This window comes from Gymnoscopelus braueri (genome assembly GCF_963280865.1).
Source record: "Gymnoscopelus braueri genome assembly, chromosome: 2".
NCBI lineage: Eukaryota > Metazoa > Chordata > Actinopteri > Myctophiformes > Myctophidae > Gymnoscopelus > Gymnoscopelus braueri.
The window spans coordinates 24,138,300-24,156,750 of record NC_137604.1 but is presented as its reverse complement, the minus strand read 5'-3'; the positions used below and the strand labels follow the sequence as shown (position 1 = coordinate 24,156,750).

At 40.2% G+C, this 18,451-nt stretch overlaps 2 protein-coding genes across 2 annotated transcripts; one reads left to right on the top strand and one right to left on the bottom strand.

Moving 5' to 3' along the window:
* Nucleotides 1-442: 442 nt before the first annotated feature.
* cdkn2d (cyclin-dependent kinase inhibitor 2D (p19, inhibits CDK4)) lies at nt 443-3,958 on the top strand. Its single transcript, XM_080446272.1, has 3 exons — nt 443-603; nt 1,404-1,545; nt 2,638-3,958. Exons 2-3 carry the CDS (start codon nt 1,405-1,407, stop codon nt 2,992-2,994), a joined length of 498 nt encoding a protein of 165 aa, XP_080302398.1. The 5' UTR covers nt 443-603; nt 1,404; the 3' UTR covers nt 2,995-3,958.
* A 6,193-nt stretch (nt 3,959-10,151) lies between these two features.
* LOC308097377 (volume-regulated anion channel subunit LRRC8E) lies at nt 10,152-17,284 on the bottom strand. Its single transcript, XM_080445133.1, has 3 exons — nt 17,088-17,284; nt 15,724-15,872; nt 10,152-13,816 (listed from the first exon to the last, which is right to left on the bottom strand). Exons 2-3 carry the CDS (start codon nt 15,862-15,864, stop codon nt 11,522-11,524), a joined length of 2,436 nt encoding a protein of 811 aa, XP_080301259.1. The 5' UTR covers nt 15,865-15,872; nt 17,088-17,284; the 3' UTR covers nt 10,152-11,521.
* Between the last annotated feature and the right edge of the window lie 1,167 nt (nt 17,285-18,451).

The window sequence follows — 18,451 nt, the reverse complement described above, 5'->3', positions numbered from 1 at the left end:
TTAAATGGCAGTCTTTCAATCTTGGCTTAGGGGGCTCGATGGTCCGGTTGAGGGGGCGTTGCCCCCTCACCCCCCCCCCCCCCCTCGTGACGTTGGGCCTCCACGATGACATGAAAATATTTGAGAACCACTGGTTTAAATATAACATTTGGTAGCAGGCCCAAATAAGCAACTATACTTCAGAAACAAGATTAAAAAAAACGCAACCCGCAACTACCAATATTTACCAGCAACTTCACAGAAAAATAAACCCAACGTCGCTTATAATAAGCGGACATGGCAACGCTGCATATGGCTGCTGTTGCCACAGCGATAGCTCAGTAACCGAGTTGTAGCTCCACCCTTTTCACCATATATGGAGCGCGGCCTCGCCAGATCCTTTGTGATTGGTCGAAGTGGGACTGCTTCCAATGTTTGTAAATGTGTGTCCAGTGCAGCTAGCCTCTCTCTCTCCCCTCAGCGCGCAAATGTCCCTCTCTCTAAAGTTTATAAACTTTAACCGGCTGGTTACATTTGAATTTTACCGGATTTGAGAACAAACGGCTCAGAGGAAGAAGAAGAGCGGCTCGCTGTCTGGATTCTCCCCCGAATAGAACGAACAAGGTAGGTTTATTTAAAAGCTCACGGACGGCACCCGTAGTATAGCCTTTTAAATGTTAGCGTCGGTTAGCATTTAAGCTAACAGCATAATAATCGCCCACTTTTCTCGAGGGTGAAACGGAATATTCTGGACTCCGCGTCCGTTTAAAATGTATGACTTCTTAAACACAACGACGTGGAGCGTTTTGTTTGCGACGCGGATTGTCACGGTGTCAACGGGGAAATGCTGTAATAATAGCCCAAAAGATACACTGTTTAGGTCAGCTGTCGTTCAGTAGGTTGTCAGTGATGGAAGAAGTACTCACATTTTTTACTTAGGTAAAAGTATCAATACTGCAATGTAGCAATACTCTGTTACAAGTAAAAGTTTGATATTAGAAATGTACTTGAGTAAAAGTATTCAATGTGTGCTTAAAGTACCAAAAGTAAAAAATACTCATTATGCAGAAATGTCCCATTTCAAGTTTGTAAAATGTCTAGAAATCGTTTGAAAATAGCCGAAGTATATATAGGGCTGAAGAGAGGTTAATGTATGTTTTGTACTAATTATAAAAAAATCTGCAAAGTAATTAGTAACTAAAGTTTTCAAATAATTGTAGAGGAGTAAAAGTACAATATTTGCCTTTGAGATGTGGTGGAGTAGAAGTAAATGTACTGAAAACTGGAAATACTCCAGTAAAGTAAAAAATACCTCAATCTTACTTAAGTACAGTACTTAGTAAATGTACTGAGTTACTTTCGACCACTGTGTTTGTGTGTCTGTCTGTCTGTCTAACGTGACATTTCTTTGTGAACCCAATCAGAATGGTCCTCACTGAGATGGATCCGGGCAGACTTTTGACCGTGGCAGCAGCCAAAGGAAACGCCATGGAGGTGGGCAGAATTCTGGAGGAATGCGGGGTCCATCCTGACACCCGCAACGAGTTTGGAAAGACTGCGTTGCAGGTAATGGTCTATATTCATTCGTACACGAACACGAGGAACCACAAACTGACATAAGAATAGAAAAGTGTCTGAAATCGCTGCAACGTTGTTACACTAGTCTGTTGTTGGTATTTGTTTCCCCCTGTCGTGCTGTAACTATGCCGTGGCGAATCTAGTCAATAACGTTATCGTACTGAGTCTGTCCCTCAGTATAACAGCAGCTTCTGTTCTGATGGTGGCTTATAGCAGACACTGGGCAATGTCCTAACATTGATAACATCATATGCAGTGGTGGAAGAAGCACCCTAATTTTATTACACAAGTAAAGTAACAGTACCACAGTGTTACAAGTGAAAGCATAAAACGAATTGAGCTTTGCAGTGGTGGAAGAACTCTGATATATCAATTAGTTTTTTACATGTGATGTAACAGTACCACAGCATAAAAAAATATGCCTAAAAGAATGGCCCACTTCACAATCATATCATTGGTAATGCAATAATGTGCAATCACTTTAATATTGCATCTGGTAAAGGTGGGGCTGATTTAAATTATTTAATGTGCTGCTTGGTAGCGTAACCAGTAATAATAAATCATAATTTATCAATTAATATGTGTTTTGTTAATAAACTAAAAGTAAAAAGTACAATATTTACCTCTGAGATGGAGTAGAAATATAAAGTATCCAAAAATGTAAACTTTAAAGTAACTGTAGTACAGCACTTAAAGGTAGGGTAAGTGATATTATTTGGTGTTTTTTTGTTTTTTTTGTTAAAAAGGTTAAAGTACTATATTCTGATAGTAATCATTGCTACAGAGCGTTTGTTCGGTCACATGGGTCTCTCCAGCTCGTTAGTAAACCAAATATAGTACATTTTCAGGTAGGTGACAAGATTTAAGCCAATCAGGAGAGAGCACTGAAAATGCATTTTATGTTTAATAAAGAGCTGGAGAGACCTGGGAGACTCCTTTTTACTGAACAAACACTCACCTGGTTCATGAGTACTATCAGAATATAGAGCTATTTAACACTTATTTGAACCAAAGTAAATCACTTACCCTACCTATAAGTAAAAGTGACTTTCCACCACTGACACCTTGTCTCTTCTCTAGGTGATGATGATGGGAAACTTCAAGGTGGCCATATTGCTACTGCAACACGGAGCGGAGCCCAACATCCAGGACAGTCACGGGGTCGCACCGGTCCATGACGCAGCCCGCACCGGCTTCCTCGACACACTGCAGGTTCTGGTGGGGCACGGTGCGTCGGTGAACCTCCCGGACCAGAGCGGGTGCCTGCCCATCCACATTGCCATCCGGGGAGGCTTTCGGGATATGGTTCAGTACTTGGTTCCACTGTCTGACCTGAAACACGCCAACACCAGTGGCCACACGGCGGTTGACATGGCCCGTGCGTCAGGTGCACCCGACATGATTAACATGGTGTTTTCTCATGTTCACAATGATTAGCACTCAGGATGTTGGTTGACCCTCTATGGTCACCTGTTCTACAATCAATTTTTCAAACCTGGGTGACTTGAATTCATTGTTGTATAAAGTTTGATATTGAAAGTATTGTTATGGCAGCTTATGTTCAATAATGCCTGATTTATACGTGGTTGTGCGCAGTCAATGCTAGTATATCGGCAATTTCCGCTGTGCAACACTGGCGCGCAACTACAGTACGTATAAATGGGGCTTAAGCGGGTGGAAGTGTGGACACCTCTTTTGCACAGTGCAATTTAGGCACCTTACACCTTTTTTTATGTTTTTCCCTATGGTTTGGGAGTGCACATTTTTCTTAGATTGTTCCCTAAGTGTTTTGTAATGATTGCATTCCATTGCATTTTCCATTGTTGATGAATTTCAGCAGTTGACATTTGTGTTGTTTTTTTTACTATGAAACTTGCATAGTTGTGTTTGTCTTAATTAGGTGTAGATTATGAATTTACACTTATTTATTTAAGTTCTTATAATTTTGTAAATAGTTAAGTTTGCTGAGAGTTGTTGAAATGTTATTTATACAGATATTCTAAAACTAAAATGCAAGTGTTCACTTTTCTTTTGGATGACAAAAGCACAAAATTAAGTGTTTAACTTGATGTCCTTGTTTTCTCCTTTCTCCCCCAGTGTTTTGTAATGGTTTCCATTGCCTTTTCATTTGTGTATTAACTTTAGCAGTTGACATTTTGTGTTTTTCAAAACTCTATGAAACTAGACATGGTGCACCGTGATTGCATACTTGTGTTCTCCTCAATTAAGTGTAGATCTTTATTTTACACTTATTTATTTAAGTTCCTTCCTATGACTTTGTAAATAGTTACATTTACTGAGAATTGTTCAAATGTTGTTCATACAGATATTTTACAACTGAATTGTAAGTATTCACTTTTATTTTGGATGACAAAAGCACAAAATAAAGTGTTTAACTTGATGTCCTGGTTTTATAATTTCTCCAGTATTTTCTAATAATTACATTCCATGAACTTTAGTAGTTGACCTATTAACTTATTTACTATGAGACATGACGTAATGCACCATGATTGCATAGTTGTGTGAGTTGTGTGTATCTTAATTAAGTGTAGCTTTTGAATTCATGCTTATTTATTAAAATAATACTGACTTTGCAAATAATTACATTTACTCAGAATTGTTGAAGTTGTAGTTTAGAAACTGTCATTTCTAAACTAAACCTGTGAGCATGAATTAATAATAGAAGATAAGAAAAAGTTCCCTAATGCAGTGGGCATGTGTGGTGATTGAACGTTATATCCAGGAGAGGTCACTGCTCAATTCAAAACTTTGGTATGGGTAGGCTTGGCTATAATTTTCAAGTGTCCCTGCTAAACCCATTACTAATCCGTTCCTTAGATTAGAACCTCAAGTAAATAGGTCTGAAAGACCTACATATATCATGATGCTGAATGCATTGATATCTCCCGAAACTTTTTCCAAGGCATAGTAGCAAACCAGAGTACTTTGTGTTCTAATGAGCTTTGGTGCTTCCCCAAGGTGATTCAGCAAGGGCGTTTATAATGACTGTATGATGGAATGTACTGCTACTGCACAAGGGACATTCTCTAAGGTTATAGAACCGATACAACCAATATGTCTGTCTGAGTATGTGCTCAGGAATGTGTCAAAAACAAAAAAAATCTCCATGAATTCAAGAGCTCTTCCGACTGAGCTAGAGGTATGGATAGAGCAGCCGCATTATAAGCAGAACTCACACTTTCAACTCCCACCCTAGCCAGGGTCAAAAACGTTATATTTGAAATCCGAACGTTTATGTAGATGAATGAACGGGTCAAAAATGGAGAAAGTACAAACACCAGGTTGAAGTTCATCCATGACGGTCATGACAGATCCAGACTGCACTAGCGATTTGTTTACATTCGACCGCATGGCTCATTTGCATAAGACGTTACCATATTGATTTTATCCCACTGTTGAGGGTTAGGGTTATGTTTTGTATATTTTGTTTAAGACTTACAATAGGCTGCCTTGCCCCACTGGAATACAGTGACTGATATGAATTAATAATATACTGGACCATACGTAAAATGAAGAATACCTTGTGATGTCAGTGACATTTTCTTACAAATGAAAATAAAAATAAGAAACAGTGCAGTAACAATACGTTTTCGTATAGCAGCAATTTTGCATGTACAATATAAATATAAATATATTGTCTGTCGGGCGGAAACCTCATTATGGCCAAAACTGTTACTTTTCAGCATAAACATTCTAATATAGCAAAAACAGCAGATCAACAAAAGAAAAACAAGACTCGCGCAACATAATTTGGCAAGACACACCATCTCCGGTTTACTTCCCGTATCTGCATAGTCTTGCGTCTCGCGTAGCTATCTGCGTGAAGTGGGCGGACGCCAACCTGCTTCCGGTCTCCTAAAAAGGCGTCCGCCCACTTCACGCAGATAACTACACGAGACGCGAGACTATGCAGATACGGGAAGTAAACCGGAGATGGTGTGTCTTGCCGATTTTTGTTGCGCGAGTCTTGTTTTTTTTCCCAGGACTTTCAAAAAGCGTTAAGCATTGGTTCTCAAAGTGTGGTCCGGGGACCCCCAGGGGTCCTTGGGGGGGTTCCAGGGGGTCCCCAGAAAAATGTTATTATTAAATATGGCTCTTATGTTGCTACTTTTAACTTTTTAATGGATCCTATGTAAGTAAAGCCTGATAAAAGTGTCAAACTCCCAAAATCCACCAGAATACTGGAAATTACATCTACTCTGTTAAAAATCCCCCCCCCCCCTGGAAAAAAATCTCCTGTTATGGGACGGTCTGAGGTTGGCAGGTATGTTATAGATACCTGGAGTTTAAACACAGAAAGTGCTGAATGAGGGCTCTGTTTGATTAAGGCTGGTTGGTCAAAAGCTTCTATGGTATAATGGTACCATAGAAGCTTATACCACACAAAATGACCAATGTACCGGTCATTTTGCTTGTGTGCTATGAACAAACCTAAAACTGTATTTAGGAATGTTTTGGATCCATTCAGAGAAATGTCTACGTCATAGAACATGTCCTCATTAATAATAATGTTATTATCAATAATATAAATCAAAATACCGTTGTAAGGGTATAGGAAATACATCTATTATTATATTATTATCATAATCTACTATATATTCTATATGAAGTCCAAGTTATAGCGGGCATGCAGTGTCTGTCTGTGGGGTCTGTGGCAGGCATGCAGAAATGCCCATAAATATAATGGCCTGGACATTCACAATGAAACACGTTGTCAACGCAATATATAACACGGCAACGATGGGCAGGCTGATATATGAGCCCAAATATGGACATACATGACACCAGTGGGTGTGTGTGCCCAGATAAATCAATTATGGTAGTCACAGTAAAGCGCCTTGAATATGCCCAAATATGGACATGCCTGATGTCACAGTACTGACATCATAGCAACGGTTTCTATTGTGTCTTATGATGTCACATAATAAATTATGGGCATGCGAAGGTAAAGGGGTGACTCATTGTGGTCTTTTTCTCCCATATATTATTTATTTATGCATTTATTACTTATAGGGTTTACTTTCTTCAGTGGTGAAAAAAGTAGTGTTACTAAATAGTATGTGAGATGCATACTAAATCCAGGGGTGATATTGTCATGACTCATGATACTAACATGACACTAACATGATACTGTCATGATACTAACATGGTTCTAACTTGATACTGGTGATGTCCCGGTCAGTATCCTGGTCAGTAGATGTACTGTAGCTTACAAGTGGGTGAGTGCATCTGTGGGGTACACCAAGAGAGAACAGTACAGGCAGGGCAGAGGGCACGATTAACCCTTTGTGGTGCCTGGGGCTACGACCACGTTTGGTGCCCCCCCGGGCCCCCCCTGATCGCTTCATCAGCAGGGTGAAGAAGTGACTGCTGCATTAATTGGGTGAGGGGTGTTGCCGTCGCATTTCACCACCGATTTAGCGCAACAGCAGCCCCCGTAAGTATTTTGTAGCACCCCCTAAAGTCTGTGCATTACTCCGGGCCTGGGTCCTTCAATGAGGGGTCTGGTGGCTGTTATGCTGTGGGGGGCATTAGCCATTATGTGGTCAATTATTCCCTTTCAGGGAAGGGTCATAGAAAATAAGTATAAAGTTATTCTGGGTGATCACCTTTATCCTATGATGAAACATTTCTATCATTTTGGCCAGTTACACAAATGGAAACATAAAATGGCATATTTATATAGCGCTTTTATCCAAATCGCTTTACAATGCACATTACATTCACACACACAACCTCTGCTCATTGGGAGCAGTGAGTGTCTTGCTCAAGGGCACTTGGACACTAACCCAGGGGGAGCCCGGCCGGAATAGAACGGGGGGACCTTCCATTTCCCAGGCGGCCACTCTACCTCCTGAGCCAATGCCGCCCCAAAACATACTTATGAACTTATGAATATGATGATGATGATGATGATGATGATGATGATGATGATGATGATGATGATGATGATTGGTTAAATAGGTAAATGAAAGAAGTTGAATTCTTCCTCTTTTCTATGTTGTATGTATTTATTTATTTACTTTATTATTATATTTTATATACCGTATGTAATGCCAAAATATTAATTAAAAGTGTATAAATTTGATTTTTCAATCCCATTCCAAGTGGCTATGACTTCTAAAGTTTGTGGGTCCTGGGTAGGCAACCCTAACCTGACTCCGCCAGATGGGGGCGGTATTGACTTCACTGGTTCAGAAATGTAATGCAAGCTTCTTCCATCTGGCAGAATCAAAGGCAACCCGGCCTGGCGGAGATCTGTGCTCCCAGGAGCACACTTTTCTAGGGTGTCTATTCTCTCACCCAAGTCCTTGCTGCACTGTCAAAAATGATTGAAGTGTTGAGGTGAGAGACATTGACAGCCAGGTAGAGAGACAACTTTTATAATCTACCATTATATTAACCAAAAATATAATATCTGGTTGTTTTTGTCCTCTCCTGTTATTACTGCTTCTGTCCCATTACTGATCACATGTTTCATTCAAATGAACTCTTTTGCATTCTTGTAGAGTGCAGCATATATTTGGATGAGAGACATAGACAACCATGAGAGAGAGAGGCTCCCAAATACTGTGAAAGGACAGCACAATTTTGAAAGAGTAACAGCCAATGGTGTAACGTTATTACTCTGTCAGGTGTACCCTGCATCACTCAGCGACTTGGGTAGATGTAGAGCAGTCTGCTGTCCTTTCAGTCCAGCAAAAAAACGTGCCTGACTCAAGTGTGAGCGCTCATATTTACATCCATACAAAGTTAAGTCTGTGACTCAGTTAAATTCACGATGATGCCAGTCAACTAAGGAGTAATTATAGTCTTTGGTGGGAGAGTTAAAGTTCCACTGTTAGGGAATATTACATGCGGATGAATTATCTCATACCCTCATCTCACCTGAACTCACTAGTAAGCTACATCTGTTGCTGTCTGTAATTAGGCAAGTTGTTTATAGAACAAGGAGAAAATGCTTTGATTTGTATGTAAGCAAATAGTCCTCCTTAAAATACATAAAGTTATATATAGCTTAACTCAAATGGTATTGAAAGAATGATGAGGCTATACAGTATAAGATATTACATTTTATACTTTTATACAGCATGCTGTATACATGTGTTGAAGTCATTGATGAGTCATACTTTGTGGTGAGGGTGATGACATCTGGCTCCAACACAGAATTACATTACAATAAACATTATGACTAGACTTCACTATATGACTCCAATAATAAATACTAGTTAGTAAACTTCCCTACAATTTGACCAACATACTGTTGTAATACAAGTGGCATGAGAGAGCAAAAACAGGACTCTTCCTGTTCTCATTTTGGATCAGTCAAACAAGGGTAAATATTGCATTATGACAATGTTGGCAAATTGTGTAGATTCTTCTGACTAGAACACTGAAGAAAATAATTATTTGCTTCAAACAAATGTATACTGACACGATCCTAAGATTTAGGTAATGCTAGTGTATGACACTTTGACCATCTTTTAAGATATAAAAGGAAATGATTCCCAGACCATAAAGTGGGGATCATAATTCCTGCTATGCAACTCTGGAAATTTCCATTTGTTTGCTCTCTCTCTCTCTCTCTCTCTCTCTCTCTCTCTCTCTCTCTCTCTCTCTCTCTCTCTCTCTCTATCACATGCAAGAAGTATACTCTCTCTTTTCCCATTGGCCTCGAAGGTGTGTGGCAATATGGGCAGGTCGGTGTATGTTTGGGTATTACTGAGGTATGTCCCAGAATGGGCTGACAGGTACCCCTGTTATAGAGACACAAGCCAGGACATGACTAAGGAGCAAAAGCCAAAACACTGGTCCACAGCATACAACGTTCTTGTGTTTGTGAACAGGACAGATTGAATAAGAGAGATTGCATTGTACAGGGTAATTAGCAAGTGTAAACATTTCAACATCTACCACTCGCTGGGGCTTAAGGGTGAACAACTGACTTCAAATTTGACAGCTGGGACTATTCAAATCCTTTTATTTTCAATATTGTCTTGTTTTAATATACAGTTTCATGAGGCACTGTAGGCGATTAGCAAAACTAATGTTAGTCATCTTATGCAAACAGAACTAGAGGCCAATATGTGTTCAAATGACCATTAAATATCTCTTTGAGCTACAGTCAGACTGTAGAGAGAGATCCCTAGACAGTATTTTCTGTTGATGTTGTTACTTCACTTCACTTCGCTTGGTTTACTGTACATGAATCATGCTGATGAGGTAGCCAAAAGGGAAAGCAAAAACAATGTACTATGGAACCTTTCTGCAATATTTGTATAGAACTGAACGGCAGTAAAAACTGGGATAAAAACATATTTTACAGATCGATTTAATTGTTTTCACTATATTTGGTAGTACATATCTTTCTGTATTCTGTTTTAAGCAGTGTACATAATCTGAATCATTATCCCTTGCCAGAATGAATGTTGCATCTCCACTGGAATCAGTCATGTGATGAAAGTAGACACCAAATAAACTTTTTGATACCACAGCGGCAGCGCTCGGACTCCTCCGGGTGCGATATCCTCTTAGATCAACAACATTTACACAGTAATGGGTCGCACACAGAGTGGCAAGAGTGAGTTGACTTTATTATTTCTTACATGTCTCTAAAATGGACAAACGTTTCAGCTATGCAGCCTTCGTCAGTGTGGTAGACACTTCGAAAGTAGACACCCAAATCACAGCTATTTAGAAGCTTTCTTTCCCTACGCTTGCCTCATTACTGAAAGGCAGAAACATGAGCCATTAGGAAACAACAGCCTTTTATGGAGTGTAAACCTGTCTAACAGGATACAAGATAGTAACTCATCCCTTTTTTTGTCCTGTATGTATGCAAACCTACAAAAGAACCATAAACCTACGCAGATCTGTATGAAAACAGGCCTGTGGAGCCTGTAAGACAATCCTCATGGTTTATCTTTACCATAGTACAACAGTGTCGCTTGGCAAAAATAACTGATCTACAATGTTACGATGCAACAGTGATGGTGTTAGCTTGCAGATCTGTTCTTTTTGGCAAGTGACACCCTCGTGTCCATAGTAGAGATTAGCCTGAAGCCCACGTCACTGGCTTTTACTTGCAAATTTCAGGCTAGTCTGCTTTGCTGTTGACCACACCCCACCTTTAAACAGTAGTGCTTCAATGAAAACAGATACTGTAGGAATGCAATGTAGTGTATATACATCAACTGATACAGTAGTGTTTGTAAACAGACATTTATATAAATGTAAAGTAAATACTGTATATTAAAATATATACAAGTAGGTAATTCATTACTGTATATGGTTTTACGTCACATTTTCTCATGACCGCTTTGTTGATTAAAAATATAAAAAACATTTAATGTAAAATGGCTTTTTGTGAAATAATTCCTTATAGGCAAGGCCTTACTATCTGGTTATCATGTGTACTATACTAGGCTGTGTGATGACCTGTCTTGTTATAGAACATTTACTTGAGGATGTTGTTCACCCTTGACTTTATGATAATGTTCTGTCAATCTGAATATTATAGAATTAAGACACCATGACATGCAGGCCTGGAATTGATTGTTTTGAGTACAGCTTGACTATGACACACTGTATCAGTATCAGATACAGTATCTTACAGTATCTTTGTGTCTCATCCCTGCTTTCTCCAGAGAACTACTTGACCATCAACCTGTGAGTTTAATGTACTTCTCCTATGTGTTAGAAATACAACGTTTCTCAAACTCCATTTGCCTCCAGAATTCCTCAAGAAGAAATGTGTTACTCTTTAATGCTTCAATTATTGTTTCCCTTTTATTCTGCTTAGAATGAGATATATCCATCTAAAGGCATGGATTAACACTCTCTAGGGCCCTCTATGTCATATGTGTAGCTTGTCTTTGTCTAACAACATGATACATTTCACTACTTACTGTATATATCAACAGCAACCCTTGGCTCTTCTAACTCAACTGTCAGTCATTCTGTTTCGCACATCTGATGGTAGCTGATCAACCAGGCTGTCCTCTACTATCACCCCATTAAGTTTCAGCAGGGGACAGTCGCCTATTTCCAGAGGTAAGGATTCCAAACGGTTCCCCTTGATCTCCAGGCGAACCAACTGGGCCAGGTTCGCCACCCTGGGGCTCAGGGAAGACAAGCGGTTGTTTCCGATAGCTAGTGTCTTGAGCCGTTTACAGGAAAACAACTCCTCTGGCAGTGTGTCCAAGGAGTTGAAAGCTGCAGAGAAGAACTGCAGGCTCTGCAGGATGCCCACTTCGGCAGGCAGAGTGGTGAGCTGGTTGCGTGAGACATCAAGGTGTCTCAGCTTGGTACAGTAGAACAGCCTGGAGGGAAGCTTCCGGAGCTTGTTCCAACTGATGTCCAGCGTCTCGAGGGAGTGCAACTTGCTGATGTGCTCAGGAATGTAGCTGATGCTGTTGTGCCACAGCCGGAGGGTCACTAGGCGCTGGCAGTGCTGTAAGCTCAGGATCTCCTCTACGGTGGTCAGCTTGTTTTCCTTCAGGTCCAACTCCTGGAGATTAGACAGGCTGAAGACAGCACTGGGGATGCGTTCCAGCTCACAGGCAACCAGCTCCAGTGCGGCCAGGTTTGTCAGTTTCTTCAGGGTGCTGAAAGCCTGGAGCTTGCCACCTTCATTATAGATACACAGCCGCTGCAACTGTGTGGCGACATCTCCGATACTGGGTGGAATCTTGGTAAGGTTGCTGCGGAGAGCGAGGATTCTGAGCGCTTTAAGGTCTCTGAGAGAGTCCAGGGTGGCACTTCGGGAGACCTCATTGGTTAGAGGACCGGTCAAATAGAGCTCCTCTAAGCCCTGCAAGGTGTACATCCACACAGGAACCTGTTCTAAGCTCTCGAATGCTAGACGTAGAACTTTCAGATTTTCCTTGAGGTGGGTCAGGGCAGCTAGCTGAAGCTTGGCAGGGCAGTGAATCAGCGCAAGCTCCTGAAGAGCAGATAGTTGTGCCACATTACCTGAGATAGTGACATTAGAAAGCAGCTCCAGTTTGAGCGACTCGACTTCGGAAACCTCAAACACTGTGTCGGGGAGCCCTGGCAACATGAACAGGGGGAGTTCCAAACGATCACTGGCGTTCCTGGAGAGGCGGGTGCGGAGCTTTTTGGCGGTCCAGTCATGGTTAAGGTTAACCTGACAGAGACGGCTCTCACTGACCTCAGAGAGGAAGACGGCAAATCGCTTGGAATAGAGAGCATCATACTGGTCACTGAGGTGAAGCAGGAATGCAAAGTCATTCTTCACATCTGGTATGTCATTAATACCCGTTTCCAGCCTTACATGCTCAAAGGAGTACTCCTTCAGAGGCCGATGGAACAGCCAATAGAGAGTGTAGATGCACAGAAGACCATACACTCCCACAAAGCATATGTAGCAGTAGGCTAACTTAGAGAAAAGATGTGCCTTGTTGTGATTACAGCAATAGATATCGAATCCAGTCAGTTCAGGAGGAACTAAACAACGCACAACAATCTCAATGTTAGGAACTAATGCTGCACTGTAGATGGTGATTAAAAGGAACTTGAACACCTTGAGGCAGGTCTGTAGCACATACATGACATAGAGGAGGTCTGCCTCCTCAACATGAGTTCTGAACTTCTTCACTTTCTCAAACAGAGCCTTAGCCTGCTCTCCCTCTTTCTTATCCAGGACTGAGGTGGCAGGCGAAGGATCTGGATTCTTCTTGTCTGGATTGGACTTGACAGAGGCGGCTCGTAACAGCCCTATAGTTTCTTCCTCCGTGGCTGGGCCATCCTGGACAGATTTTGACATGGTGTTCTTCCTCCAAATAACCATCTTTTCCTCGCCTCTCTCCTCAGAAACCTCACTCAAAGCCCTGGTGGTCCATGGTGAATCGAAGCACTTTCCCAGGATTGTGACGAAGAGCTCAATCTTAGAAGATGTCCCTGGGAACTTGAACCAGAAACTGCTGGCTACCATGAAGATCATGGTGTGAATGACTACCAGATATGGAAAGTACTTCCCATACCAATGCACAGCCCTCTCGTAGCAGTAGTGGTTGACAAACACATACTGGTGAATGTCCAGGTTGTTCTTGCGGCCAACCACTTCCCGGATGATGGGGCTCACAGGTTTGACCAGTGAGTGACTGTGTTCCCATGACTCATTCTCGCCGTACCCACGGATGTAGCTGCAGTCAATGGCCTCGGGAGTAGGGCTGGTGAAGTGGCTGGGCAGGCAGGCGATCTTGTCCTGGGTGAGCTGTGGAAATGGTATTATTGAATTGAATTAGCCACATGAATCTCTAATGTCCCAATTCCGGTACATGTCATACTAAGCAAACATTCTGCGAAAATAGCCTATCTACAAGCTCACAACGCCTCGCATTATGAGCTTGTACATCGGCTACTTTCAGGGGAGAGATTTGGTGTAGAGGGAAAAAGGAGGGGACAGGGTATGGATCACTGAAGTATATAAGGTGTAAGTGGTTAATTAATTGATTAATTAATTGTATATCAGTTGAAGAAAAGCAGGGAAGAAAAGAAGGAATGCATGCATACTGTGCTTTAGTTGATGTCAAATGATTAAGTACTTGATGTGACAGTACTGGTGCTTGCTTGAACAAGTCATTGTGAAAGTACCAGCCAAGAAAATTATGTAATAAATTATGGAACAGCACTTAAAGTGTCTTTCAGATTTTTAAAGTGCCCTTGCTGCAGAAATTTGGGGGTGGCTTCTTTGGGATGGTTAATTTGATTGATTGAATACTTTATTAGTCATGTAAGTCATGTAAACAGCAAACACCCTAAAAGGATAATACAAAAAAGTCCTGGGGACTTGTTTGCCAGGACTATGGTCCTATGTATTCAATTCATCAACATGGCATCAAATATTAACACATTAATACATGTCATCCAAAAATACAAATAGCAATATTTACAATTTGGGACAATGTCGGGTCACTGCCCTATATGTAAAGTGTCATGAGACAACTTGTTGTGATTTGGCACTATAATAAAATAAAATTGAGTTGAATGAAGGCGGTTTGCTGAGCACGAATGCTCTTACCACAGAGCAGTCACGGTTAAATGCCTTGCTCAAGGGCTCAACAGCCGGTATTGAGGGAAGGGTGAGTGTTGCTCCGTCACTTCCCCACCCAGATGTTTCCTGTTGGTCGGGGGAATTGAACCGGCAACCTTCCAGCCACTAACATGCTCCTCAAACCTTTAGGCCACCGCTGCCACGTCTCTAATTTTCACGCACTGACTGTAACACTCTCATCAATGTTAAGTAGTAAATAGGCACACATTCGACAAAAATGAAATGTCTACAATGACGCGTTATGAGCTTGTAGATTGGGTATTTCGGTGAAGAGATTTCGTGTAGACGTAGAGGGAAAAGAGGGAAAAAAGGAGGGGACCAAGTATAAACCCCTGGGGGACACCCGTCAGCAAAATACATATGGTTTAAGTGCAGTCAACCAGCCCTCGTTGGAAAAGACAAATAGGCCTAGTGGAATTTCAAAGTGTTTATAACTTTGTTTGGTTTCTGTTATATTTTATGTTCAGCTTATCTGAAAACAGTAATCAGGTGGTGAGAGACTTATTAAGCTGAAAGGTTAGTGATCTGAATACATAGAAACTAGGCCAGGAGAGAGAGGTCAGTTACAGATTATGCTTTTGGCTAACTTGGAGGAGAAACAATAGCTTTGGCATAGACTTAAAAAGCTAGAGGTCTCTGGCAGAAGGGCGTTTGTTGAACAAGTGTTACTCTAGCCACAGGTTATTCATTATAGTTAGATAGAGCACTGGTTCTCAACCTGTGAGCCGGGGCCCACTGGGCAAAAAACAAAACACTAAGGTTTGAAAGTGATACCAATAGATAAGAACTTAAAGTATAAAGTTAGTTCCATTGATCCAAGCCGGAACACGATCACTTGATTGATCCTTAAAATAAACATGCTATGAAAATGCACGGAGCCAAACCATCGATCTGACCACTTAACCCGGCCGTGTTAAGTGGTCAGATGGGTGGGCCGAGAACACCTTCATGAGTTTCAAGTGGGCCCTGATCCAGAAAATGTTGAGAACCACTGGCAGATATTATAGTGGGACAAATGTCACATTGAGGTTATGCTTACAAAGAGGATATTTGATAGTGTGTCTCACCTGTAAGGTACATCCAAACACCCCAATCATAAGCATGGCCATGCATAGATACTCAGAGAACACATCCCACCATGGTTTTAGAACCCGAAACTGTGGGTTCTGTTCTGTAGCAAAATTACGGAACTCGCCCACTGGGATCATCCTGGATACTGTAACAAAGAGGTGAAGGAAAAGTAATGACTTTGAGTGATACAATATTAGGGGTGCAACAATTTATCGAATTAATCAGTTTAGTCGATTATAATAATCAATCGCTATTTTGGGCACGTCATTGGAGGTGAAAAGCTAAATAAATAAAAGAGCTGATCTACAAGTTCACAATGCGTAGGGTGGCGCAGTGGTATATATAATCTAAAAAATAATAAAAAATTATTGTAATTACAATTGCAGCCCTATACAATAGGCTATATATATATATATATATATATATATATATATATATATATATATATATATATATATATATATATATATATATATGTATATGTATATATATATATATATATATATATATATATATATATATATATATATATATATATATATATATATATATATATATATATATATATATATATAGTGGAATTGTGTTGCTAGGGAACAGTTATTTTCTGTCAGCTACTGATATTCACAAACACTGCATCAGGAACTAGAATATGTATGTGAACAAGTGTGTGAAACAATATAGCCATCTTAAATCTTTTCAAAGTTTTCAGGTTATCATTCGACACAAATAATGAAAAGTTATAGGCCTACAGCATAGCCTATACAATAGGTGATTCAGATAAAAGAATAGTGTAAGATACCAATGAGCTGTAAATAGTTGTAGGCTATGGACTGCCTCGCTCTGTACAGGCCAACAAAGTGGATAAACTAGTTTGACAACAATGAATGAAGCCAAAAATGGCTTTCAAAAAGCTGGTAATCTGATCTCAAACATGAAAACTTGATAATATCCCACGGGGAGGAAAATAGTCCTAAAAAATAACGAAAGGAAAGAGCAGGATTTACGAAATCGAGAATAGATAGGCTGTCCAGTAATTGCACCTGACAAGGCTACAACACTATAATTAACTTGACATAACTAAGTATCCCGAAGTATAAGCCGAAATAACAGTTGAAGAACATTCCTCCGTAGGCTACTTTGAAATATTTGATTTCATCATCAGACAGACATATCAAACTCAATATCTTTCTAACTTCATAGTGAGTCTTTCCTCGTCACATTCTGACCACAGCGATTCACTGAAGTAACGTCTAGATCAAACATAGAGCTACTCAGAGTAATTTACTTTTATAGAACAAACATAGAGCTACTCAGAGTAATTTACTTTTATAGAAGAAAAAACTTTTCGTTGACTTACCTGCGCCTAAGCTTAGATCCACAGGTGTCAGGTGGGATTCAGGTAACGCGAGAGCTCCGATCTAAATGGGTGTTCCATCGTTTTGACGCTCAGCCAAACAGCGGTGACAATAGAATAGTGTCCTGTCTGTCCTGCCTGTCCTGTCTGGTGAGTGACTTAACTAATGGTTTCAGTGCATAGCTACAGACAGACAGTACAACACAACAGTAGGGCTAGCGCTAGCCTATGAACCATGAACCACAGCTGATTGCAAGGTGACACACCGGAGCCTCCCCTTCTAACAACACAAGTTTCTCTACTCTGACATGACATCACACACCACTGCTTATTATCTTATTATTAGTGCAACACTACTTAGATAGGCTACTTATTTTCAGTGGTGGAAAAAGTAGGCTACTACATTTTTTTTACTTAAGTAAAAGTATCAATACTGAAATGTAGATATAGCTCTGTAACTTACAAGTAGAAGTCAATTTTTCAAAATGTACTTACGTAAAAGTACAAAAGTATCGGCATTAAAATATACTAAAAGTACCAAAAGTAAAAGTACTCATTGTGCAGAATGTCCCATTTCACAAGTTCAAATTGCATGAAAAATCTTTTGAAAATAGATGCGAAAATATCTGCTATTTTCAAATGGCTTAAATCTATATAAGGCTGAAGTGTTTAGTGTGTTTCGTAATAATACGTTTTCATATAATTGTAGTGGAGTAAAAGTACAATATTTTCCTCTGGGATGTAGTGGAGTAGAAGTTAAAGTACTGAAAATTGGAAATATTCCAGTAAAGTAAAAACACCAAAAGATTGTACTTATGTACAGTACTTGAGTAAATGAACTCAGTTACTTACACCACTGCTTTTTAGTCAGTGACCAAATCAGCCGAAGTTGCCTATTATATTAGTGCAACAAGGGCAGAAGTTTAGTCGGCTACTTAGATAGACTACTAATTTTACATAATAAAGTTTATTTCTATTTCACCCCTTGTAAAACAACTTTGAGCAGGCCTACTACAATAGTATAAATCTGAGGTATTATTATTTTGGTGGGTTAGTTCTCGAGGGCCACTTGTCATTTAACAAAGGATTGTGTCATATATAGGGTACAACTGACCTACATAATGTTAGTAGGGTGTTCTTTCAGATTAGCACCATCACATATATGATATTATCACATCTAGTTGTCAGATTCGGAGAGGAACTGAGATGTTTCATATTCGTGGCCCATTATATTAATAACATGCTTCTCAGAATGGCTGGCTGTGCGTTGATGAAAGCCAAAATGAGCACCTTTTACTTTACATGACAAACGCATCAAAAACAGTCAAACTGAACATGACTCTGATTAATCGAATTTCGACCTTGAC